This window comes from Phascolarctos cinereus, unplaced genomic scaffold (assembly GCF_003287225.1).
Source record: "Phascolarctos cinereus isolate Bilbo 61053 unplaced genomic scaffold, phaCin_HiC Scaffold_726;HRSCAF=1367, whole genome shotgun sequence".
Classification (NCBI taxonomy): domain Eukaryota; kingdom Metazoa; phylum Chordata; class Mammalia; order Diprotodontia; family Phascolarctidae; genus Phascolarctos; species Phascolarctos cinereus.
In genome coordinates this window covers 35,196,308-35,221,562 of record NW_027556098.1, presented here as the reverse complement: position 1 = coordinate 35,221,562, position 25,255 = coordinate 35,196,308, and the positions used below count along the sequence as shown (strand labels likewise).

Below are 25,255 nucleotides of genomic sequence, written 5' to 3'. Positions count from 1 at the left end.
GTATTGTGTAGGATGAAGGAATCTAAATCAGTCAGTGGCCCTATAAGAAAATGATTAAATTCTACCCCACTTTCTATTCACTGTTTTACTGTTTCCTTAGGAATTTCTGCTTGTGACAGGGTTCTGGCTATAGCCCAGATGTATGTATGTGCTTTCTTTGCCTAATGATATGAGGGAGCAAAAGCACAGACTTTAAAGTAGAAATTGAAGAAGTGCCACTATTCAAAGTAGTGGGGCTAGCCACTGCAAATCCTGTTCATTGTCAAAAATTACTGTGGTCCCAAACTTTTTTTTAAAACTTTTCATGGCACTCTTTATATGTTCCAGCATTTTTATTTTAAAGGCAGAAAACTTCATGCCTAAAATGGCCAGTGATTTGCCAAAGTGAAAAAAAAGTGGTAAGGCCAGTTTTAGATTTCACAAAAATATTAAGTCCTACTAAATTAGCTTTCAGCTAACTTCTGTTTATTGAGGAGCTTCTAGAGGCAACTGCTTTGCAAACCATTGCATACTGCATTTCATTCATTTTGATTACTCACCATTGCTTTATATACTTTGGTAGGCAGCTGGGTAGTGCAGTGGATAGAACACAAAGTCTGGAGTCAAGGAAGAGTTTGAATCCAGTCTCAGTTACTTCCTCAGCGTGGGACCCTGGGTAAGGCACTTAACCTATCTGATCAGTTGCCTTATCTGCAAAATGGTGATCATAATAGTCTCTAATAGAACATAATAACACCTTCCCAGGATTGTTGAGAGGATCAAATGAGATTATATTTATAAAGCGCTTTGTAAATATTAAAGTGCTATATTAACTTTTGGCTTTATCATTATTATTACATTAATAAAGGGCAAATCTTGGTAGAATTCACTTGACCATTTCTCTTTTGGGGCATTTTCTTTTAATCTGGAGAAGTGAAAATATTTCACATACATTCTTTCACAGAAAGACTGACTGGAATAGCAATATGTGTCAATGCCCTTATTTTCTGTGATGATGATGGATGTTAGAGGGCTCTAACCCCACTAGAAATGACTATTTCCTACCTAAGTGTCCCTAGTTAGTACATACGTTCCCAGGAAGAATCTCTGTCACTGCTTCCACTGCCTTCATTGCTTTCTACAATATGGGAATTTAAAGGGATTGAAGATGGATTTCAGGCTGACAGAGCAAAGTACAAGCACCAGTCCCTTTTGAAACATACTGAATACAACCTTAGCAACCTAGTAATTTCTCTGAAGTTAATGCTTCTACTATGAGATGACTATACCCTGTCTTCCCAAATAAGCAGTCTTTTTTGCTACATGTACTTGGGGACGGCCCTTTCGCTTTGGTTCTTCACCTTTTACCAAATCTTTACTGCCATACACTTCAATTTAGAAAATATCTCTTTCTATTCCTCACACAATCTACTTCTCCCCAACTTAATACCATCACAACACATTAAGGAACTCATATCAACAGAGTCCTAAAATTAGGTTTGAGAATGGAAATGCCTTAGAACAGAGGCAGATTCTGGGATAGGTTAACCTTTTAATTCTCAAAAACTGACAAGGAGGGAGAAAAAAAATTACCCATCTTCCCCACCCCCATCTAGGTGTTCAAAGAGGACTATTAAAATATACATGAAGCAGAAATGTCTTTTATGACTTCATATGTATAATGAATACCCTATTTCTTGTCTTCCCAATGAGTAGGGGAGTGAGAGAATAATAAATAATTAAAATATAATATAAATAAATAAAATAAATAATAAATTATGATGTTTATGTTATAATGAAAAATAAATATATTTTTTTAAAATATCCATTAAGGAGCATATTAATAGTTCTTGAAGGAGATTAGGAAGAAGCAAGATGCCATTTCACTTTTTAGGACAGCAAGTCCATTTGAGCAGTCAAGTATGTGGCAATGTATAACATCATCCTCCCTTCTTTCTCCTGCTGAGTGATGATACACAAATCTTGCTCCCTATCTGCTTCAAACACTACTCATTACTCTTCCTTCACACACCCAGAGGAATCAGTCAAAAAATCCAAACCACCAGGCCCCCTCCTTAAGTTTCATAAAAGATGTTTTGTGGTGGGTTTTTTGTTTGTTTATTTGTTCTGATTTTTAGCCAGAACAAGCTTCTTCCAACAAGTGGCAGCTGGATAAATGGCTCAACAAAGTGAATCCCCATAAGCCTCCACTCCTGAACCAAAATGAGAGCCACGGGTCAGAGGGCAGCCAGTACTACAACCGGGGAAAGGATGAAGTGCAGGAGTGCGGAAAATTAAGCACCCTCTGCCAGACAGGCCTCAGAGAGAAGGAGATCAAGACCGCCTGCAAAGAGGAGCAGAGGCCTAGGACTGCTAACAAGGCCCCTGGGACTAAAGGGGTGAAGCAAAAATCGCCTCCCGCCACTGCGCCTGCGCCTCCCGCAGCCGCAGCCGCCCCCACAGCGCCCCCTGCCGCCCCGGCCGTTGTCCCCGCTGCTCTGAGCTCAGGGCCCGTGGGGGCCGCCCCAGTTGCTTCGGAGGGTGCAGGCGCGCCGCCCCCGCCCCGGAGGTCGGCCTGCAAGAAGCCCCAGAGGAGGACTACGACGACGACGACGACTACGACGACGACGACAACGACGACAACGGAGAGGGCCTCGGCAAGCGAGGGCGCCAGCTGCCACCGGCCTGCGGCCGAGGAGCTGGCGGCCAGCGAGGTGCTCGTGGAGAGCCCGGCCCCCGAGCCCCCCAAGCCCAGGCCGTGTGGCGGTGGCGCCAGGACGGGCCACCGAAAAGAGCTGCGCTCGTGCTCGGCCGCGGCGGCAGCGGCGGCTGCGGCCTGCGAGAAGCGCCGCACGCGGGGCCTGAGCAAGACGGCCCCCAAGTCCAAGGAGTTCATTGAAACTGAGTCGTCGTCCTCGTCTTCGTCCTCGTCGTCCTCGTCCGACTCGGAGCCGGAATCGGAGCAGGAGGACTGTCCGGGCCCCAAACCCACAGCGGGGGGCCCGGCGCCCTCGTCGGCCTCGGCGGGGGGCGACCAGCGGCTCCGGGAGGGCGGCCCCGGGAACGGAGGCAGCAACAACGGCAACAAGGCCGTGGGCTCCATCAACGCCAGGACCTCGAGCGACGCCGCCAAGGAGCTCGAGGAGCAGTTCTACACCCTGGTGCCCTTTGGCCGCAACGAGCTGCTCTCCCCGCTCAAGGACAGCGACGAGGTCAAGGCCCTCTGGGTCAAAATCGATCTGGCCCTCTTGTCCCGGATCCCAGAGCCCTCGCCCCCCCAGGAGGCCGCCCTGGCTGCCCCCGGGGCCAAAGAGACAGAGCCCGGCCTGCAGAATGCAGCCCCGGACCTGCCGCCCGCCGAGAAGGGATTGCCGAAGTCTAAGCGGAAACGCAAGGTAGGCTTCCCGGGCGTGGCCGCGACTGCCCCTCTAGGCCTGGTCAGCTTGTTTAAGGCCTACAAAGCAAGGGTTTGAGGACGGGGCAACCCTGGGTCACTAGTGGTCAGTTCAGCTCAGTCAGCATTTATTAAGTGCCAGGCTAAGCACTGGGGATGCAAAAAGAGGCAAAAGACTGTCTCTGCTCTCAAGGAGCTTACAACCCAATGGGGGAGACAACCTGCAAAGAAATATATTGTATATATTATTAGTAGTAATATATAATTATATATAATATACATAAATATTATATATAATGTAACATATGTTAATATTAGTGAGCTGTGTACAAGATAAATAGGAACTCATTAACAGAGGGAGGGCACTGGAAGGGGTTGGGGAAGGCTTCCTGTAGAAAAGTGAGATTTTAGTTGGGACTTAAGCCAGGGAGGTCATTATTTGGAAAGGAGGGAAAACCTTTCTGGGTATGGGTGAGAGCCAGAGAAATTTCCCAGAGTTACAAAGGGTCTTGAATGCCAAACAGTATTGCTTCTGGAGGCAGCAGGAAGCCACTGGAGTTGGGATGGGGAAGTAGTATGACATGATCAGAGCTTCACTTTAGGAAAATTGCTTTAGAGGCTGAATGAAGGATGGTTTGGAGTGGGAAGAGACTTGAGGCAAGCTGATCCCCTCCTAGGCTATTATTACCACAGTCCAGTTGTGAGTTAATGAGGCCGGCACCAGAGTAGTAGTGTCAGAGGAGAGAAGGGGGCCTGTTGGAGAAATGTTACAGAGATGAAATTGACAGGCCTTGGCAACAGGTTGGATGGGAAGGGGGGGGCAGGAGCAAGAGATAGCGAGGAATCCAGGATGACTTTCAGGTTGTAAGCCTGGGGTACTGAGAGGATAGTGTTAGCCTCTGAAATAATAGAAAAGGGGAAGAGAAGTAGGGTTTAGGGGAAAGGAGTTTAAGACACCTAAGCAGATCTAAAATGTCTCCTGCCCAGTAGACATCTTAAATTCAATATGATAGATGCATGCAATCAATAAATAATTATTTGGCCTCTGCTATATGCAGGACCCTGTGCTAGGGTAGACTCTTTGTAGAATACAGAGATGTATAAGGCTTAATAGGTATAATATTTGTCTACTGGAAGCTTGTACAAGTGTCCTTGGGAAAATGGCTTCCTGTAGAAGCCACAAAAGTAACTGGTAGCAGGCAGAAGGTAAGTGCTCTAAAAATGGGCAAGACCCAAAAAGTTCTACAGGTATTCTGGGGATAGAGAAAACATCTCTGGCTGGATGGTGATCTGGGAAAGTACACAGGTGAAGGGAGATTTGAACTAGGCCTTAGATGATAGGTAGAATTTTGATGCAGAGAAGGACAGTCCAGAAGGGAAAGGTGGAGGTAGGGATCCCCAAGAACAAAGGCAAAGCAGCAAGAAGGTTCAGGTGATGATAAGAAGCAAACTTGTTTGAGAATGATCAGAGGATTTCTCTAGGGATGAGGGGCAAATTGTGAAAGATACAGAATACCAGGCAATGGAATTTGGACTTTATGCTATAGGAAATGGGAATTGGAAATTTTGAGCAGAGGAGAGGCAAAAACCAAGAATTTTGAAGAGAGTTTATCAGCCCCCATACATGAGCTAACAATGGGAGAAACACCAGTAAAAATGCTGACGTCCTTTGGCAGCGATCAAAATTCAGGACAAGCTATTTAAATGATAACCATTTAAATTATTAATGAGAATTTAGCCTTCTTAGATTTTTATAGCATCTTATAGCTTTCAAAGCACTTTCACAAACATCTTTTGGAGGCCTAGGTAGTTGGACGTTAAGGGCATTAGATGGAGAATCAGGAATCCTAGGTTCTAGTTGTATATTGGACACTAGCTCACCATACTCAGCTACTTTTTGTTTTGGAAAAAGCATTTCTCATTATCTGACCCAATTTCTCCATTTGTAAAATGAGGATAAAACTCCAGAGATGATATATGTGAAAATGATTTGACAATAAGAATATAACATAAATGTAAGGAGTTACAATTAACATTCATTCTCCTGCTGTGAGAGCTTGACTTAGCCATTTCAGATTCACTGAGCCAAAGGAGAAGTAACAGCCATGGTTCAGTTTTTAGCCAAACATTGATGTGTACACTATCCCATCATTCAAATGCTGAGTGATTACTTCAGTAACTTCAACCAAGCTCTTCCAATAACCCCTTGAGAATCTATTGAATAATGCCTTACTGACCACTGTAGATGAGTTTATTGAGAGCAACTTGTCTCTTCCCCAATTCTAAGCAAAACTTATTTTTAAAACTCACCCCCCCACCCCAAATAGTGCTTATCTATCTCAGACTTGCAAAAACACCAAAAATTACCTTATAACACATCTTACAGTAGAGTGCAATTGGACCCTATGAGGTTTGATATGTAAAATATTTGCTTACTGAAATACTCCCCCCCACAATACTCTGTCATAATATGACCTCACAGTTCCTTGTGGCATGATGGATAATGTTATTATGAAATTCCACTGTATCATGTAGTAATCATCAGATTCATACATATTTTCTTTGGCCCTTAAATTTCCATTGGCCTTCTCATACTTTTACAATTGCTACTGGCTTCCATATTAATAGGCTAAGTGAACAGAAACCTCTACCTAAACTAGACATGCTCAGAGTTTCCTTCTGCAAACACAGATTCCCACATAAATAAAACAGAATGAAAATAAAAAAGACAGGACAGGACTTAACCCTTCTTTGGCCTGCTTCCTTAATATTCATTAGGCCATTACTAATTTCTTTTAGGCCCTGAGCACATGGGCCAGTGTTTATTTTCATGGCCTGTTTTCAGAAACATTGAAAGTCTCCAGGGAAGGAGATGCAGCAACCTCTGTAAGTGACCCAGTCCATTATCTCATAACTCTCCTAGAATCCTAGGATATACAGATGTATTCAGTGAACCTCGCAGGCCTCGCTGCATTGAAAAGACTTTAACTTTAGGTAACTATTGAGTACCATAAAGTTGTAACTCTCAGGAGTCCTCCATATCCTCCTCCTCCTCTCTCTCCATGCTCCACATCTTCAAATTCCATACCTTCTGAGGGCAAACCGAGGACAAGACTGAAAGAAAAGCTTTCTGACTAGGAGGGTGGTTTAACACTAAAAGTAAGGGAGGTTATTCGTGCTTCCCAGGATGTCTTTGAGGTCAGGCATTTCAAACTGCTTGAGAGAAGTCTTATCACAGGGGTGGCATGATTGGACAAAGAGACTTTTGAAGAAATAAATGAATGTGGGACTCCTTTCTGAGGAGCCCTTTCTAAGCTCCCTTTACCTTTACCAGAGATACTGGGGACACTTGAATAAATACTTATTGAATTCAATTGAAATAGGGAAGATGGAAGCAAAATTGGCTCCAGAGTGTGATGGGGGTGGGTAAATAGGTCCCCATTCCCCTGAAGTGAAAAGGCTTGCAGAGAATAAGATGCAGGTTGCATTTTACCACTAAACTAGGAAAAAAATACCAATACTCTTAATGTCCTAAGTCCAATACAGAGATTCCTTTAGGGAAGGAGTTCAAGTCACACTTCTTCTCCCCAGACTCCTAGAGGTGAGATGAGCACCATGAGTAACCATAGGACATATTGCTAGGAGACACTAGGAGTTCAGAAACATTTGGGGGCAGAGATGAAGTGGATGCTTGAGGAAACATAGGTTTACATGCTGTGCTTTTCTTCTTAATTTAAAGTACTTTTTTATTTGGTTAATTTATAAGATTACATGCAATGTATGGCTGATATAGAGTATTCCTTGTATGATCTAATGTAATAATCAATAAAATTGAGTACTGGAGAGATGAAGGAAACACTTTTCAGGGAGTCCTTTACTAGGCATTATGGAGCCATAAGACACTGAGCACATTATGAGTCCCTATAAAATGTTTGGGATTGGGAGAGTAGTAGGATGGGCTCCTAAAGATTCTGAGTCATACAGCACTGTAGCCATTGTGCCAGGTGGTGGCAATCAAGGAATCTATGAGTAGGTCCCCCTAGACTAATATTTTTGCCTGAGCAAACAGGGAACAACTGTGACAGGGGCCGTGGGAATACATTGACAGCTAGATAGATAGAAGTTAGAGACTCTGTCCTAAATGAGGTAGCCCAATCCCTGGTAAATAGTGGATGTGGGATAATTTCACTTCCCAGGTGATATGTACACTTGACCTGCAGCTGGCATAAGGCTGACAGTGCTGTAACACACAGCCAGACACTTTGCAGTAAATTCTGTTATGTGTTATCCTGATGTCACAGAGAAATGGAATTTTGTTTAGCACAACCTACATTGTACTCCAGTGACTCCATACCTTTCTAAAGGAAATAAGTGTCTTTTAAGCACAATTGTTGAACTACCCACCAAACCTGAAATCTTCCATTTCTCCAAACCCATCATTTCCGGATAGGTTAATATTCTTAAGGATCTCCAGCATAGTAACAGTTAACTGAATTTAAAGGACCGAAAACACTAACTACAGTTAGTCTTTGATTTAAATTCATAGAAGTAATAAGTTTCAGAAGAAAGTTCTCAAATTGTCAGTGACCTAACCCTCCTAAACCCAGAGGGCACACAGTTGTTCTGACATTGTCTGCTTCAGTCCCCAGATATGCCAGAGCAAGTTAGATTGACATTTCTATCTTAATTAAGAATTGGCCTTCTTTTGGAGGATTTAAATACTGGCCCAGGATGCTAGCAGAAAAGACATCCTCCTTCAAAACATTCTCTTTAGTACTTTGATCATGGAGTTGTCATTTTTCTCTTAATAAAACAGAATCTCATCTTAGTTGAGTGGAAGGTTACTGTGGAAATACACTAGTAGGGGCGAGTGTAACAAACAGGCTGCCTTAACGAACATGAATGAAGCAAGAGTATGGAGTAATTTAGGGGCTTCTTCACTGGGGTCTGCGACCATGAGTTATTTTCTGTTGTCTTTAAAAAAGATGATCCTTTTTAACTTTTATCTTCATGTAGTGTGAAAATGAGGAGGAATTTAGGGAGATCAAGAAGACTCAGGGAGAGAAAGAGTGTTCCTCACGACTGACTACATTGGCCAGCAGTACTTCATCGACAAGCCATTGCCACTTGAACACCAACAGGTATGTGTTTTCCTTTTGAGGCTGAAGTTGAGCCACCAGGGATAACAACTGTTTAAAAAGACACCCCTACCCACCCGTTGAAAGAAGTGGAAGTTTTGTGGATATGATATGTTGAACATATTCTCAGACTGTTCGGTGTATTGATCAGTGTATTGATTTTGCTGGTATTTTTCCACTTCTTTTAACATAGTATTTGTTATGTAGGAGTTTCCTTCCTTCCTTTTTTTCCCCTCAATCCCTCCTCTCCCTCTGTCCATGTAGAGAATCATACCCTTATCTGCGGGTGCTCTGCCCAAAAGAATATAAATTTTGATCGCTGAAACCTAGCAAGATATTTACAGGCTAGATTTCTTTTTTATGGACCTTGTCTTAAACCTGAATCACTCTGGCTGTCATTGATTGGCAAACAGTAGGTCCCATCCCAAGCCTCACTTGGTTACTGTTTGGATTCTGGTGTCTCACAGAGAGAGTGTAGATAGCAGTTGTTTCTGTTTTGGCCAAAAAACCCTGAAGATCTTCCCTTTCTAGATTGATTTCTCCCCCTCACCCATCCCAGTTAGGTAAAAGAGGCCATTCTTTGCCTCATTTTTCCTAGCTTTAATTACCGAATGGGTGTTGCTTCAGTTGGACTGAGACCTGGGAAAGGCCAAGGCCTCCCACTACATCGAGGGCCACCTCCAGTCATCCTAATCTGGATCTTGCCACTGCATCCAAATGGCTCCAGAGGAGAGGGTGAGGTTGATGACTTTACACAGCCCTCCCTCACTTCAGTCCAACTCACTTGCAAGTCATGACATCACCTTCCCGATGGTCCTCTTTGAGAACGAAGGACAAATAACAACCTGTTATGTGGGATGACTCTCAGAGAGAGAGAGAATGGAAAGTGATACTGGGAGAACTTTTGGTGATGTGAAAAAAAACTCAAGATAGCAGTTTTTAAAAATGTTAATGTAAAGTTAAATTTTAAAAAACTGTCGAAAAACTGTATGTCATATCATGGCCAGGCCAGGTTCTTAATGGATAGACTCAGGTTGGAATTCTAAATCTACCTGGAGTTGAATCACAGAGTTGTAGTTAGGTGAGGGATGCTATTTGTCTAGAGTGACAGTGTACCATACTAGTGCATGGCTGCTCTCTCTGTGATGAAGGGATAATTATTTTGACCAAATGGAATTAGTTTGGGACATACAATTTTGTGTCATTCATAAAGCTTCAGATCTCCCCACCCCCTCAGCTCTAATATGCCAGTAATTAATTTTTTTAACCATTTTAACCATTTAAATAATTGTGATTACATAACATACACACCATATAGCAATTACTCCCAAAACTTAGGTAAAGGAGGATCATATATGACCCAATGGGATAGTAATGTCTTCTGTATGTGAAGATGGAGGCCAGGAAGGGAATTATAGTAGCAGAGTGAGAAACAGTTGTTTGCCTTTCTCATTTTTATTTTAGAGCATTTGGAAATGGCCTCAAGGTTCCAGTTATAGAATGGAGAGAAGACCTGGAAGATGTAAAGGAAAGAACATTAGCTTAGAGTTAAAGTTTAGATTAAGAAAGTCTTTTGATTAATCGAAGCACATGGAGAGAGGGTAGATCAAAGGAGTTTGTCAAGAATGTTGACTTAATGAATTTGGGCTGGGAGGGTAAAAGTAGAGCACCTGGGTAAGTTCAGAACAATCAAACCCCAACTATTCATTGAACTCTTGTCTGAGACACACTGGAAGGATAGGATGCATGGAAACAGGATAAAGGGTAGCTAGGTGGCAGAGTGGATAGAGGCAGGGCTTGGAGTCAGGAAGACTCATCTTCCTAAGTTGAGATTTGGTCTTAGACACTTAACTGGCTGTGTGACTTTGGGCACTTAACCTGTTTTCCTCAATTTCCTCATCTGTAAAATGAAGGAAATGCAAACCACTCTGTATCTTTGCCAAGGTCATGAAGAGTCAGATACAAGTGAAAATAACTGAATGATAAGCAGGATAAGTGGCAGCAGAGGGATGCCAAAGTACACAGGAATCGGGAAGAATTAAGTTTAAATCTGGCCTCAGACACTTAACTAGCTGTGTGACCCTGGGCAAGTCCCTTAACCTCTGTCTGCCTCATTTCCCTCATCTGTAAAATGGGGGTAAATAGTGGCACCCACCTCTCAGGGTTGTTGTAAGGATAAAGTGAGATGATATTGTGTAAAGCACTTTGCAGACCTTTAAAGAGCTATATCAGTGTTAGCTGCAGAGCTATAGATAGGCCCTAATGCCACAACACACACGCCCATATGCATCAACAGTGTGAATACCAGCTGAGTGACCTGTGATCAGAGCCATATTTTGTCTCGTTGGCTTTATCTGAGGCTAATGTTTTCTGGGATCCTCCTAGTTGTTTTCAGAAAAGAGTGTTGAGAAGGGGGAGATATCAGGGTATAAAAAAATGGGCAGTGGAGTCAGAGGACCTGGGTTCTAATCCTATCTCAGTCACTTACTACCTGTGTAACTTTTAACTTTCCTGGGCCTCATTTTCCTCAACTATAAAATGAGAGAGGTTATGCTAGCTCTACTTCAGAGATCCCTTCCAGCTCTAGATCTATGAGCCTGTGAAATCAGGATTAGTTACTGCATTGAAAGGCATAGAAATATATGATCCCCAGAGTGACCTAGGGTACAGGGAAGGTATGAGTTCCTGAAATAGATAGCACATAATGAGTTTGAAGTTCTTGCCTACAGATAATGAAGTCCTTTGGGACCTTTAGTAATACTCGCTTCTTTCCTTGGATGGGGTCTAGGGTAGACTTGTATTATACTACATTGCATCCTACTGAGACTAGTATTCTAGGGGTGTCCCAGATTATGTACAGCAGATATGATAGAAGTTCTTGCCCACTTAGAAATACCAAAACTTGGGAAAATTTTTTGTGCTAGTATTAAAGGACTCTTCGGTCTCCCTGACTGTGTGTAGGAGAATTTTTTTAAGGGAGATTAATGTTCACCACAACACATAAAAATGTAAACTGAAAGGTTAGAAAAAGATGGAAAGCAGTCTTAAAACTTGAAGAGGAAATTGGAGAGGGAGGGAGGGTGGGGGAAGCACACACACATTGCCATAAAGCTTTTTTCAGGAACAAGATTGAAATTTCTAGATAGGGCTGAGAACTGGGCACACTAGACTTGCCCTCGTATTAGCATATATTTAGCTCATGACGTCCCAGGTGAATGCTTCTTGGACCCTGTTTCCCTGAGTATAACTGAAAAGGAAATTGCAATAATGGCTATTTTTTGAAAGTGGTTATCATCAGGGAAATCCTTTTTCAAGACTGTAGATATAGAAGCTAGCTTAGCTTAAGTACTTCCATTTTGAAAACTGTCCTTCATTAGGCTTTATACTGCCTCGGTGGTTGACATTTATATAGCACTTTAAGCTTTGCAAAGCATTTTACATATATCAACTCATTTGATCTTCACGATAACTCTGAGAGGTGGGTGCTGTTATTATCCCTATTTTACATGTGAGGAAATTGAGGCAGACAGGTTAAGCAGTTTTCCCAGGGCCAAATAGCTAGTGTCTGAGGCTAGATTTGAACTGAAGTCTTCCTAACTTAAAGTCCAGCATTCTATCTAATGTGCCACCTAGCTCCCTCAACCTAAGTAACCTAGTGGCCATTAAGTGAAACATGCTCTTCTCTCCCCCTTAGTTCATCAGTTGCAAGATGACCCAGTTTTGGTACCCCTAGAAAATCTGAACCACAGTTGTAATTCTGTTACTTATTGTCCCCACATAGGATATTTCTGTTCCCCTTTTTTGCTCATATGTAACACAGGATGCTTTGAGCAGCTTTCCAGAAACTATTGCCCAAAATCAATTTATCTACTAATTTTTTATCAATCTCATCTGCCAACCAGGGAAGGAGTCTTTATTCCACAACAGCATGTACAAAGTAAACCCTACCCTCTTACTCTACTTCAAAGCACATTTCCAAATGTCCTTGAAACTGCAGAACTAGTTTAAGCCAGCTCTCTAAATATGAAAAGTATCTCCACCTTCCCTACACTGCCTCCCTCTTCCCCAGTTGCTTCATTTAGGAGAGAAATATGTATTCCTGAGAATGGTAAATGAGTAGGCTAGTAGGTAACCCTGGACTTTCAGACTGGGATTTTCCATTATAGTTTGTAGAATGCCATAGAACCTGTGTTCATAGTTCATGATGTATTTAGACTCTACTTTCCCAGATACGGCTTCAGAATAAAATGCACTCTTTCTTAAGGGTCCCTCTGGGATTATGGTAACTATTATTGCTAACTAATTCTGAGACTAAGCCACCTGTAGAAATATCAACCTACTTATTCCACAGCTAGGAGTCCTAGCCTAGAAATCTAAGAGTACCTACTCTCCTCTTGTCCTGACCATCGCTAACAGCAGACATTTCTCCTTTTTCCTTCATCCAAGCAGCTGGCATTAGGGAGGCAACTGTAAGGAAGATGTTGCTTCCAACATTAAGGAAGTTGGTTTGAAACTTGAAAGTAGTCTGTTCAGGGTTCCAAGGATATTTTAGAAATTTGCTCTAAAACTGAAGTTGTGAGCCAGATTTTCTTGTTGTGACCTACGCTTGCTTAGGATAACCACTTTTTTGAGGCAGTCATTCCTAATTACCTGGAAATTCTCCATACTATTCCTAGAATTTCCTTACTGTATAATCTGTTTGTCCCATCAACCCAGCTATATCTCTAACACGTGTATTGCTGCCTGTGATTTATGTACTAACTTCCAAAATTCTGAGATCTGTTATAAAATATTTATACAATAGAACTTTCTTTTCATCTTTAACAGAAATGTTATAAGAACAAATGGCAAAGTAGACAGGAAGATACTTTGAGTTCTAAAGCGACAGTTCTTTATAAATCTGAGGTACTATTATTATTCCTGTTAATTTTTATTAGTATGATAAAGCACACTTTATGAGGCAGTGAGCAAGAGTATATCTTTTGTCCTTAGAGTAAGCTCTGCACAAATGAACAGAGTGGTTTTATAGGCAGAGTAAAGAGCTAGAAGACAGAAGTTCTAGCTTTTAGTCACGTCTGTCCCTTTACTGGATTCTGATTCAATGGATGCCCAGATAAGCCATAGACAAAATGACTGAGAGTGGTAGCTTTTATGCCTCACAGAGTATTTTGGAACTTAATTTGCCTCATTTTTAAATGAGAGTTTTATTTGTCATAATTTTTGGTAAAACTTATTTTTGAAATTACCCTGGAATAAGATGTTTTAATATCAGGATTACTATTACTTGCATACTACTCATCTTTTGTGGGTATAAAAGGATAAATATTTATAAACTATTTTGAAGTCTTCAGGTGAAAAGTGCCCAATAAGTATTATCACTGTTATTATTATCATTATTAGAGATAGACTTTTAGGCTAACTCCAGGTTTGCCATTTATCCTCCGTGGCAGAGGAAACCATGATCTAAATTTGCAAATGAACTTTTGGTCCTAATACCATAAAATCGTTTCCAGGAATAATAATTCCTACTAAACTTCTCCCTGCCAGCAGGTCTTAAATTGGAGGTTTTGGTAATATATAAAACATTTACCTTCTTCAGTGCCGGCTTTGTGACATTCCATTACTGTAATTTCCTTTTCCAGCTTGGCAATACCAATAAATAAAAATGAGAAAATGCTTCGGTCACCCATTTCACCCCTCTCAGATGTGTCAAAACACAAATACTCCAATGATGATTTAACTTCTTCCAGTAGACCTAATGGCAGCAGTCTGTTCACTTCCATCTCCTCCAGCAAAAAACATAAGACGGAGAATCAGTTGCAGCCCCATGCTGGAGACCTTGCTGTAAGTTTTTATGTTGTCATTTCCTAATTAAAACATTCACATGCAAACCTGGAATTTCTCCCTCTCCCACACACCTTCCCACCCCTCCCCAACCCTATCCCTATTGCCAACAAAGCATTAAAATGCTGACTTGCTGCTTTACAAGAGATCCGGAGTAAAAGAGTTACCTCTCATCCCTCCCATTTGGGGGTCTTGAAGGGCTCAAGAAGATGAAAAAATAAAAACTATTTGCAAGCCTCTTTTGCTCTTTAAAAATAATTTCCCACAGCTTTTAGTTTCAATTCTCAAAAGAAAACAACTAAAAATAATACATCCATTGGTGACAATGTAAAATAGCAGTTGGAAACAAGTCTTTGCTCAGAAAGTTCCCCGGGGTGGGATCACATAGGGCAGTAGGTGTCTCAGAAACCTGCCCTTGAGGTCTGCCAGTGCCTTCTTATCTACTCTCTTATTGATCAGTGTAGAGCACAGAATGGCAGCACTGCCACAGCACCCTTTTATTTTATGGAGAGAGCCCCACTGGTGAATGGAATCCCTCCAGTGAGAAGAGAAATTTGACAGTAGATGGTTCTTCTCTGTGATGCCTAACAATAGTATAACTTCCGGACACAGTCCTCCTGACAAAGTTTTCCCAGCCATATTTCTTTTCAGTCATCATTGCTGCTCTTGAAAATTAGCAGGAGTTCCACATGTGACAGAAATGTGGTAGCCCTTTATAAGGGGCTTAATAATAATGAAGGGATGAGAAAAAGGAAAAAAAAGCAGTGGCCTAATAAATATATATTACTTTAACCTATTAACTGATGATAAATAAAACCGTCCAGGAACCTAAAACTTATTGCCATTGTCAGGAAACTTGGCCTTGCAATTTTCATTTAGTAGCTATCCTGGCTAAACCTGAATCTCAATCCAAGTTCTCTAGAAAAAACAACTTGGGAGGGAAATGAAATAAGAAGCTGCCAAAATAAATCTCAAGGGGGAAAAACACCTCACCATCTCATAGGACCTTTGTGTAGCCATAAAATCACAAAAAAAAAAAATTGGGGGAGTTTTTAGGTAAAGTAAATGATTATTACATCATCCACAGAGATAATTTTGTCTCCCCTTTGCCTATCCTTAATTACTTAAATCATTTTTCTTCCCTTATTGTTATAGGTAACATTTATGACATTTTGTGAAATAATAGGAGGAATTTTGAACATCTTTTTTTATTCCTGACAGATTTTCTTCAGTACAAACAATTGTAGCTTTTAGTTTTAGAGAAATGTTTTTTATATTAAGTAAAGGTTAGAATTGTAGTATTATAGATTTAAATATTAGGAATAATTTTTAATCAGTGCACTTTTAAGGATCTTTAATATAAATGAATAAATTACTTGATTTTTTTTTTTTTAGGCATTTGGGGTTAAGTGACTTGCCCAGGGTCACACAGCTAGTAAGTGTCAAGTGTCTGGTCTGAGACCATATTTGAGCTCAGGTTCTCCTGACTCCAGGGCCGGTGCTGTATCTACTGCGCCACCTAGCTGCTCCCCCCACTTGATTTTTTAAAAAAGAATTTTCAGTTTTACAAATTGTAGAGTCAGATTTTCTGGGTTCCATTCCTTCCTGTGCCCAGTAGAATTTAACCTTCCCATTTTTCATATGAAATAGGTACATGTTTGAAGATATAATTCTGTATCTATAAACCCTACAAAATTATTTTAATTGTTTCAAAGGAAACCATTTGAATTCCAAAATGGAAGATAGTTATGTTATAATCTGCTCTCCCCAGTGAAGGTACTTAATTTCTTTCTTCTTTTTTCCTTCCACAAAGCAGCAATGCCCCATTTTTTTTATTCTCAAAACAAAACAAAACAAACTACCAACACTGTAGTGATTATCTTTGGGTTTTTTCTGCATATCGCCTTGAAATTCCAATCTTCCAAAAACAGTTTATGGAAACTGGTGTTTGTGACCTGAAAGGACAATGTAGTCATAGCTATTCCTTGAAACAAAGAAAGAGCAAATTAAGTTATGATTTACAGTACAAAAAAATCTGTTCAAGTTTGTGTTAATTTTTCAGTTAAATAGCTGATTTCTTAAATATTTCTATATTGCTCATTATCTAGAAAACAGTGCACAACAGCTCAGAAAACATTCTCTTCTATAATAAACCACGACCCCAGACAGAACCATGGTCACCATTATCCAATGGGCACAGAGACTGCAGGAGACAAAAGCTCATCTTTGATGATATGTGAGTATGGGTTTTTTTGTTACTATTTTGAGGATGGATGGATACATAGATAAGCACTTATGTATGCCAGACACTGTACAAAGCATTGAGAATTTCAGTACAAGCAGACATGATAGTCCTTGTACTCAGTAGACTTAGATTCTGACAGGGAAAGACATCACATGAAAGGGAGCTGGAAATAAAGGAAATGTCTGAGACATCATACACACGCTGGCATGGAATGGAGGTAGCCAGAGAGGAACAAGATGAAACAAAAGTTCACCTATCAGAACTCCTAGAGTTTTAGGTTCCAGTGGAAAGATGAGGATGCTGTCCAGAATGCAGGTGATATGGTTTGGAACTTATGACTAGGATATGAGGTAGAGGTTTTTTGAGACAAAATTTAACTTATAGTCATTTTGCTTCAGAGCTGTAACTAACAATTTCACTGTTCAAAGCAAGCAATACAAAACATACCCATAGGTTAAGTTTGTAATTCATGATCTGAAAATAGTACAAGAAGTAATTAAGACAAATTTAGTTGAGCAGTAAGGGGAATTAATTACTACGGTGGCTTACAGATTGGTTTTATTAACATTTCCAGTGATCTGGTGGCTTTTGTATTTTAACTAATTATTCTTTCCATTTAGGTGCTAAATTCCTCAGTTAGTTCTAAAAGAGTTCACGTGTGTCAAATTTTTGCTTAAATTTCACTGCCCTGGAGCAAAGGCCCAATTGCCTCACTCTATGGCTCTAGTTTCCCCTAACTTATGGTGTGGTCAGGTTCTTACATGTGGCTTAGTGAGTTAAGTGCTTAAGCTTATAAAGTAAATTGAGTCCTGGATTCTAAATGCCTTTTTAAAGAACTTACTCTAGTAGAAGTATGTAGCTTCTTCATTTCAAATCATAGGTTTTTGAAGTTGATGTGCTATAACTACATAGAATCAGCTGAACTCTTGGAACAGTTGGGGCCGTTTTGCTCTAGAATATTTGGTCAGTATATGCACATATATTTACAATAGCAATGACAGATTTCTCAGCACCTGAATATTGGACTTGGGGTAGATTTATATTACTGTAGTTGTGTTTAATTTTCAAACTCTAGCCAGCAGAGAATAGGAGTGATTTGCTAATGGAAGCCCCATCCTCCTTCCCAATACTATACTTTACCTATAGTATAGATGGTATTTGAAGTGGAGGAAAAAAGAGGATTGGGGTGATTTGAGTAAAAATGCTCTTGCTATACTTGCCCCAACCAAAACTTACTCTGCCCACCTTCAGTCCTGTGTTAATCCATTTCTGCTATCCAGGAAAGAGAAAAAGACTAAAAGCAGGAGAGACTGAGTAAAAGTATCATTCTGAGATGCTTTTGAGCCACTTGAGAGGTGGCAAAAAAAAAAAGTTGCAGAATAACATTCTGTTGTTCCCTTCTTACACTCCCTTACCTCTACCGCAGATCTGAGTATAGAGATTGTCAGTGATTTTTAAGAGGTATATGAGTAGCAGACTTCACTTATTTAACTGAACTTTGGAAAAATTTAGGACCTAATGAAGGACAAGGGAAATTTTAGATTAAAAATCAATTTTTTTTTAAAAAATTGAATTAGTTTGAAATAGATTAGACTTGAGACAAAAAGGTAGCCCACAGCAGGGGGTTGGGGGTGGTATTGTTTTCTTCTCTCTGCTGATGCAGCAAACCCTATTGGATCTAATTTCCCTGTATTCTTCCAGGCAGCACACCAACTTCTCTTTTCTCCCTAATCACCTCCAAAGGCTCCCACTAAACAGTGAGAGGGGGTGTTAATGAAACCTTTGGGAAGCGTGATAGCATTCTGTGCTTTAAGGGTATAAGGAAGGAGAAGCTGGTTGGTCTCCAGTATTAAAGAAGGAAATTACCAATCTTATACACAAACTTTAAGCATTAGGGAGGAAAAAAGAATATAGGACAGAATTGTATTTAAGGACAGCATAGAAACTTATGTTAAGAATCTATGACTTTTCTTCCTCAGCCTCAAAATGCAATGTGGCCAAACAGAAGCTAGACTAGAAATCGTTTCAGTGTTTTGCTCCAAGTTTATCACTCCTGGAGATACTTCTTGTGTCTCTGTTTCTTCACCATGCTTTTTTGTTAGCTAATTATACTTGGTCAAGCACAGAGTTATCCACATGCTAAGGTGATTCAACTTAAAAAACTGCATGCGCATAAATTTGAGTGCTGGATGTAAAGAATGCATTAAGTATGTGCTGGAAACTAAAATGCAGAGATATGTCCAAAATGTGTATAAATGAAAACTGAGTCAGAAGCAGCAACAATAAAATAGTTTTGCCTCAACCTGCTGCTCTTGGACTACTTATAAGAAGAAATGTCTTCCTTCTGCTGTCCCTGGAACTAATACAACTTTGCCACTGTCTGTATCAACTAAGAGACTTTTATCACTTGTTCTTCCCATTAGCAATACATATGATTTCCCTGGCAGACTTCTACAATAAAACTGCTTCCTCTTTTATGGAGATAGAAACAATAAAAATTTCTAAAACCTCTTACGCATATAAGACATGGGTAGATTGCATGTTTCAATTGCCATGTGCCCCACAGTTATTTGAAATTCATAAAAATAAGATAAATATGCAACTCAGAAAAAAAAAAGGCAACTTCTCTACTGAATTGGGAAAGTCAGAAAATACCCAGCAAAATTTAAGAGCAAAAGTAAATGCTACCTTTTCTTTTTAGCTAATTAATGTTAATATATTAACTGTGTATACTTTAAAACTGATTTTGCTCCTGGATCTGTTGTATACACAAAGTATAAGAAATTAAAAGTAATTTAGGATTGGACTTCTGTAATTCTGTGCTTGAAAATAAAATTTCTTGACCAAGAATCAGGCATATTATCCAAGTTCTCCATTATTACACATGGCAATTGGGATTGTCTACCCTTTGTCCCCAAGCTCTCAACAGGTAAAGCAAAAGTTTGAATGAATGTTTTCAATCTCCTCTTCTTCAGCTTTTTACCCAGTTGACAGATTAGAATCTCATATCTGTTTCTTCCCTACTTTGACCTCCCTTTGACATAGGTGCTAATGAGCAGTGAATTGACCCAAGGGAGGTATCAGAAGAAGGGAAGAGAAGAAGCAAAAGGCTAGTTTAATTCAAAACTGGATAATTAGTATATGAAAATTGCAGGTTGTCTAAAATCCAATATGACAGCTTATAGTGAGCCAGTAGGTAACAGGACAATGTAAGTAATAGGTTTTATAGTGACATTTATTTTTTGATCTTCATTGGGCTGCCACTTTAAAAACAAAACTAGTTTTATTATAATATAATAGAAAAGTTAATTGATGAGAGATATAATCAAGGTCCCCTGAGAAATTTTTCTAGCATTTTTCCCCTTCTACTTCTATTGAATGTAAGGAACCAACGGTAGTACAAGCTTAAATTCTGAGCCTTTAAGACTAAGTTTCAAAAAAGCCCCTTTTTCTTTGTCAGTTACTAAATAAACATGTCTTTAATGTCCCAATTGGGCAATTTTTATACCTTCGTGATTCAGAAGTTGTACATGTGGCAGGCAGAACCAGATTGAGCAAACATTTTGGGGGGGGAAAAATGTTATCCAGGTCAGCTTGTTCTTCATAAATTGCAGACCCAGAGTGTCAGGCTGACTTGTGCTTTCTTCAGCACTTTGCATCTTCACCATTTGGCAGCCAGAGGTGTTGCTGGTGTGATAACAAACTTAGTTAGAATTCAGTAAAAAAAAGAAAAATTAACTAGTGGCAGCATTTGGTTCAAATTGATCCCCATTCACTGTTGGATCTCATTAATCCCCAAAAGCCACGAGCTATAATAAATCCAGGATTGTAATTATTGACAAGAGAATTATTGAGCTGAAGAGAGAAATACCACATGGCAGAGGCTTCAATACAGAAGTCCTGAACAGACCTAAGTGGCAAAATCACTTGGCTGGAAAATAAACCAGCAAGTTCCCGCCAGCCATATTGCCACTGTTGGGAAGACAGTGGTCCCCAAGTGCCAGGTCTGCCTGCTGCTACTCCTGAAGAATGTGCTGTCTCGTGCCCATATTTCACATTAGTCAATCATGAAAGCTGCATTCAGCCAAACCACCAAATATCCCGTCTGTTCAAGTCGAAGTGCTAACATGTAGTGAAGCTACCTAAAGTTCACAATTATAAGAGAAGGTTCCCCTCAAAAATAATTTCAAGAAGGCCTTGGCATGTCAAATGTAGGTGGGAAGAAGTAAGAGGGACCAGATATTTCAGATGTAACCATGGTCAGCAGTATGCTTATAATAGTGCTTTGATTTTATGGAAGTGGGAAAGATCTCTTTGCCCTTCAATGAATGGTTGAATGTCTCAGCATGAGTTGGCTACCAGACAGCATCTGAAATTCTTTCCTAAGCTGTATCTTCCTGAGGTTGCTGTGGTCATCTTTCACCCAAAGACACCTCCTTTCCTCAAAACATTTGGTGATTTCAAACAGTAGAATTATAGGATCATTGATTTTAGAGCTAGGAGGGACCTCAGAGATGATCGAAGCCAGGGTTTCTTAATCTTTGTGTGTGTCAAAAACCCTCTTGGCAGTCGACTTAAGCCTCTAGAATCCTTCTTAGAATAATCTTTTTAAATGCATATAATAAAATACATAGAGTTAGAAAGGAAACCAAGTGTACTGAAATAGAGTTATCAGAATGTTTTTAAAACAAGTCAGAGACCCCAAGTTAAGAATCCCTTATTTAGTCCAACCCCTTGCTTTTACAGATTTAAAAAAAAAACTGATGGCCATAAAGGTATGGTCCCTTGTTTGAAGTCATAGACCTATGACAAAGCCAAGATTTGACCTACAAATCTAGTGCTCTATTTACTGCTCATGCTTGAGTTTACCTTATTTTCTCACAAGCTGTTAGTAGGGCTTTATTAATCTAAATATAGAACTCATGCATATTTTGAGCTGTGAGACCCTTCTCTCCTCACCGAGTACATTTCATAGTCCCTTCTCTTTGAACCAAAAAGAATATTAGATCTGAAAAGAAAGAATGATGATAAAATAATAGTTAACATTTATATACAAGCTTTATATACAAGATTCAGAACCTCATTTGATCCTCATAACAACTCTGTGAGTAGATGCTATTACTATCCCCATTTTACAAGGAAGAAAACTGAGACCAAGTTTGTCCAGAGTAACACAGCTAGTGTTTTAAGCAAGTCTTTCTGAATCTAGGCACTCCCCCAAGCTAATTAGAGTTTTTGCCACCTCTCAAATCATAGTAAGGGTTTTCTGGTATTTTAAGTTCCACACCCAGAGAAAAACAATGAGCAAATTGATAATATTCCACTTAGAAAGTTGCTTTTGATTGAATGACAAAAATCTGCCAGTTTTAGCTTGTGCATCCTGCAAAACATGTGCATGTTGGCCACAAGAGATACAGTTGTCTGCAGGGGCATATGGCCTGTAAGAAACACAATGAATAATCACCAGAGCTGCGCTGCTGGGAAGCAAGCTTTCAGGGACTTTGCTGCCCAAGCCAACATCAAGGTCATGGAAACAAAAGTTGCATTGGTGTCCTTGCTGGCTGAATGCATTCCAGTCTTTAATCAGGAATGGCCCACATATTTATCATACAGAACAAGGGCTAGTACTTGATGTTAGCAGACTTCCCTCTCAAGCACCAACTTTCTTAAAATGGGATTTGTGAGACATGAGTTTATGTGTTAAAAGATAATTACTAAACTCCTTAGGTTTTTCTTCACCCAGAACCTGACCCAGGCCTTTTGGGCACCTCAGAATATTTGGCCTTTACCAACCAATAAAATAATAATTTGAAGACCAGACAATTAATTTATGTTTAATGTTATACTCCAGTTGCCTTATTTGGATCTCAAATCCCCTGAGAAAATTATCCAGATTTCTGCCGTGCTGGGGAACCTGTTTGTTCAAACACATTGAGCTCATCACTGCCAGTTTTCACAAAACACTATGGCTATGCCTGGGGGCGGCATTTAACATAGGTAGGAATTATAGAAAGAAGTCTGCCAGCCGCTCAGTGGGAGACCATTCAGCTCTGTCTCAACCATAAGAAAGAATAGAAAGCTGAGTTGCTTTAATACTCAAGTGCCAGAAGAAATATTGGGGGCGACTAAAAAGCATGCTGATTTTTAGAACCAAGGTCATATGTTGGGGGGAGGAAGAGAGAAAAAGAAAAGAAAACATTACATTTGAACAAAGTCCTCAAGCTGCTATTGTTGCATTGAGTTCTTGGACAAAAAGGTTTAAATGACTAAGCTTTGGCTTTTATAATGCTTTGGAAATCCCATCTTAGAAAAACACAAAATATGTACTTGGCTACATTTATGTTTAATTGAACTTTTATTAGGTTTGTTAATGTATCACCATAAAATATTGTCACTGTGAGAAACAGTATAGAAAGGATATGTTATGTAAATGAAATAGAAAACTCTCTAGGTTTGCCATATAAAAGACAAAAGATTAGATGAAAAATCTGTTTGAATGCAGAGAAAATTAAATTTTGTGTTAGTACCTATGCTATATTGTATTCAGTGACTGCCACAGTAGTGACTTAAAAATGAAACTGATTATTTTTCTACAAATCCTTGTTAGTTGCTGCCTGATCTGTTGTATCATTCTATAAATGACTGTTTCTCGAGTCTGGAAGAATTCACAATGATTTTTATAGTAACGTGATAGAGAATCAGAAATCCCCTAAAATGGGAAAATGGACAGATGGTCAGGCTCAGTTCCTATAGGACTTAGATGATGTGCTGTTCTTCAGGCACAAGAATGATGGTAGTGCCACTGACATGCCCATCACTGTGTCTCTTGTAGAACATCTTTCATCTGGTGTTCTTAAGCCATTTTTGCAGCTGCATTTGGCCCTTGTGATATTTCCAGGATATCTGGGAATTAACAAAAAAATCATCTGTGGTACTACCTTGTAATTTGTAACTTTCAGTATCTTAATAATTACATTTCTGCATATTAAAACACTGAGTTCAACATAATTATGGATAACGATTATCAGGAAGGAAGAGATTATCATAGAAAAAAATTGGTTTAAAAAAAAGATTTAAAAAACTTTACAGAAGAGGGTTGTGCAAAAAAACCCACTTTAATGAAAATGGAGTACGTTTAAAATTACATTCTATTCATGACAAGTTGTTCAGAAGGAGGCAAGAGAAACATGATTAACCTCATACTGGAATGTGGAACAAATAATGAAATAGAGATTTTTTCCTCTATTTTTTGAAGTTGCCATGGAGACCTTCTCTGGCTCATTGGCCAGGATACTGAACCTTTCCCAAAGCCACCATAGCTCTGTTAGCTCATCAGAAATTCAATTCAACAAGTATTTATTTATTCAGTGCTCACACATCCCTTAAGTGCTGTCAGGGATACCAAAGAAGAATACAGTATGGCCCCTCCCCTCCAGGAGCTTTTAATCTTCCTTGTCAGACAATACTTACATGCACTAAACCACTTGAGAACAATAACAAAGCATACCAAAATGTGTGGTATAGATCAGTGGTATCAAACTCAAATAGAATTGGGGCCATTAAACCACATATAAGGATCTCTGCAGACCCATAGTGACTTAGAAAACCACATATTAATGATATCTGTGTTCTATTGTATTTTTATTTATTTTGTTAAATATTTCCCATTACATTTTAATCTAGTTCCTGAGGTACTGGGGAGTGTTAAAGGCCTTCGGTCCCTGGGCCTTTTGTTTGATGTCTCTGGTATAGATGATGTTATGAGAAGTCAGAAAGGGAAGAGATCAGTGCGGCCAGATTTGCAGATAAAATAGTAATGGAGCTTGAAGTGAAATTCGTATTATGGAGACATCATGGAACAGTAGAAAGGACATGGGCTCTGCAGGAAGAGAAACTGGTTGCATCCTAGTTTTGCCACTTACTACCTGTGTGACCTTAGGCAAATCATTTTACTTCCCTAGATCTCAGTTTTCCCCGTCTGTAAAATGGGGGGGTTGGAGGTCTCTTCCAGATCTAGATCTATGTTCCTATAATGATGAGTACTTAGGACAGTACTTTGCATGTTTATGGTTTTTTTATTGGACTTGTGAGTTCATTGGTATATGGGCCTCCCAGAGAACACTTCCCCTACCAGTGTAAATAAGTACCTCTTCCAAAACCTGTAGTCTCAGAGACTTTTCAGGGACACTGAGTGGTTCCATGGTTTGCCCAGAGTAACTTAACTAATAGGGATCAGAAGAAAGACTTGAACTCTTTTAACTGACTCCATATCTACTGGCCATTCTTCCTTTAAAGTAAAGGGAAAACTACGTAAGTGTTTTTAGTTGAAAATTGAACTGAAGTGAAATGATGTTCTAGGGGGTAGGAATGACATTAATAAAATTATGAAGGCAGAAAGTTGGCGTGTTCCAAAGATAGTAGGAAGATTAGCTCAACTGGAACAAAAGCTAGATGTGTGTAAATGTATAGTGGTAACAATGTTTTGATAGCTAAGATTAAATGTCAGGATGAAGAGCTTGTGTTTGATCCCATAAACACTATGGAGCCATTATAAGTTTTTGAGTAGAGAAAGGCTTAATGCATGAGTATGCTAATAACATTATTCTGTATGTTCTGGGACAGTAGTCAGGGTGAACTAAAGGGGGCGAAACTGGA

General features: G+C 39.8%; 1 protein-coding gene across 4 annotated transcripts in view; it reads left to right on the top strand.

Annotated features, from left to right (window-relative positions):
- The window catches only part of AFF3 (ALF transcription elongation factor 3), a 658,750-nt gene that overhangs the window by 593,633 nt on the left and 39,862 nt on the right, over positions 1-25,255 (top strand). For all 4 annotated transcript variants that reach the window (XR_013482795.1, XM_020992852.2, XM_078146379.1 and 1 more), the window contains 4 exons: positions 2,118-3,374; positions 8,390-8,514; positions 14,154-14,355; positions 16,464-16,591. Coding sequence is in view for 3 of the 4 variants with exons in the window: in XM_020992852.2 (XP_020848511.1) it covers positions 2,118-3,374; positions 8,390-8,514; positions 14,154-14,355; positions 16,464-16,591 (1,712 nt within the window). In the remaining variant the exon portion in view is untranslated. The remainder of the gene's footprint in view (positions 1-2,117; positions 3,375-8,389; positions 8,515-14,153; positions 14,356-16,463; positions 16,592-25,255) is intronic.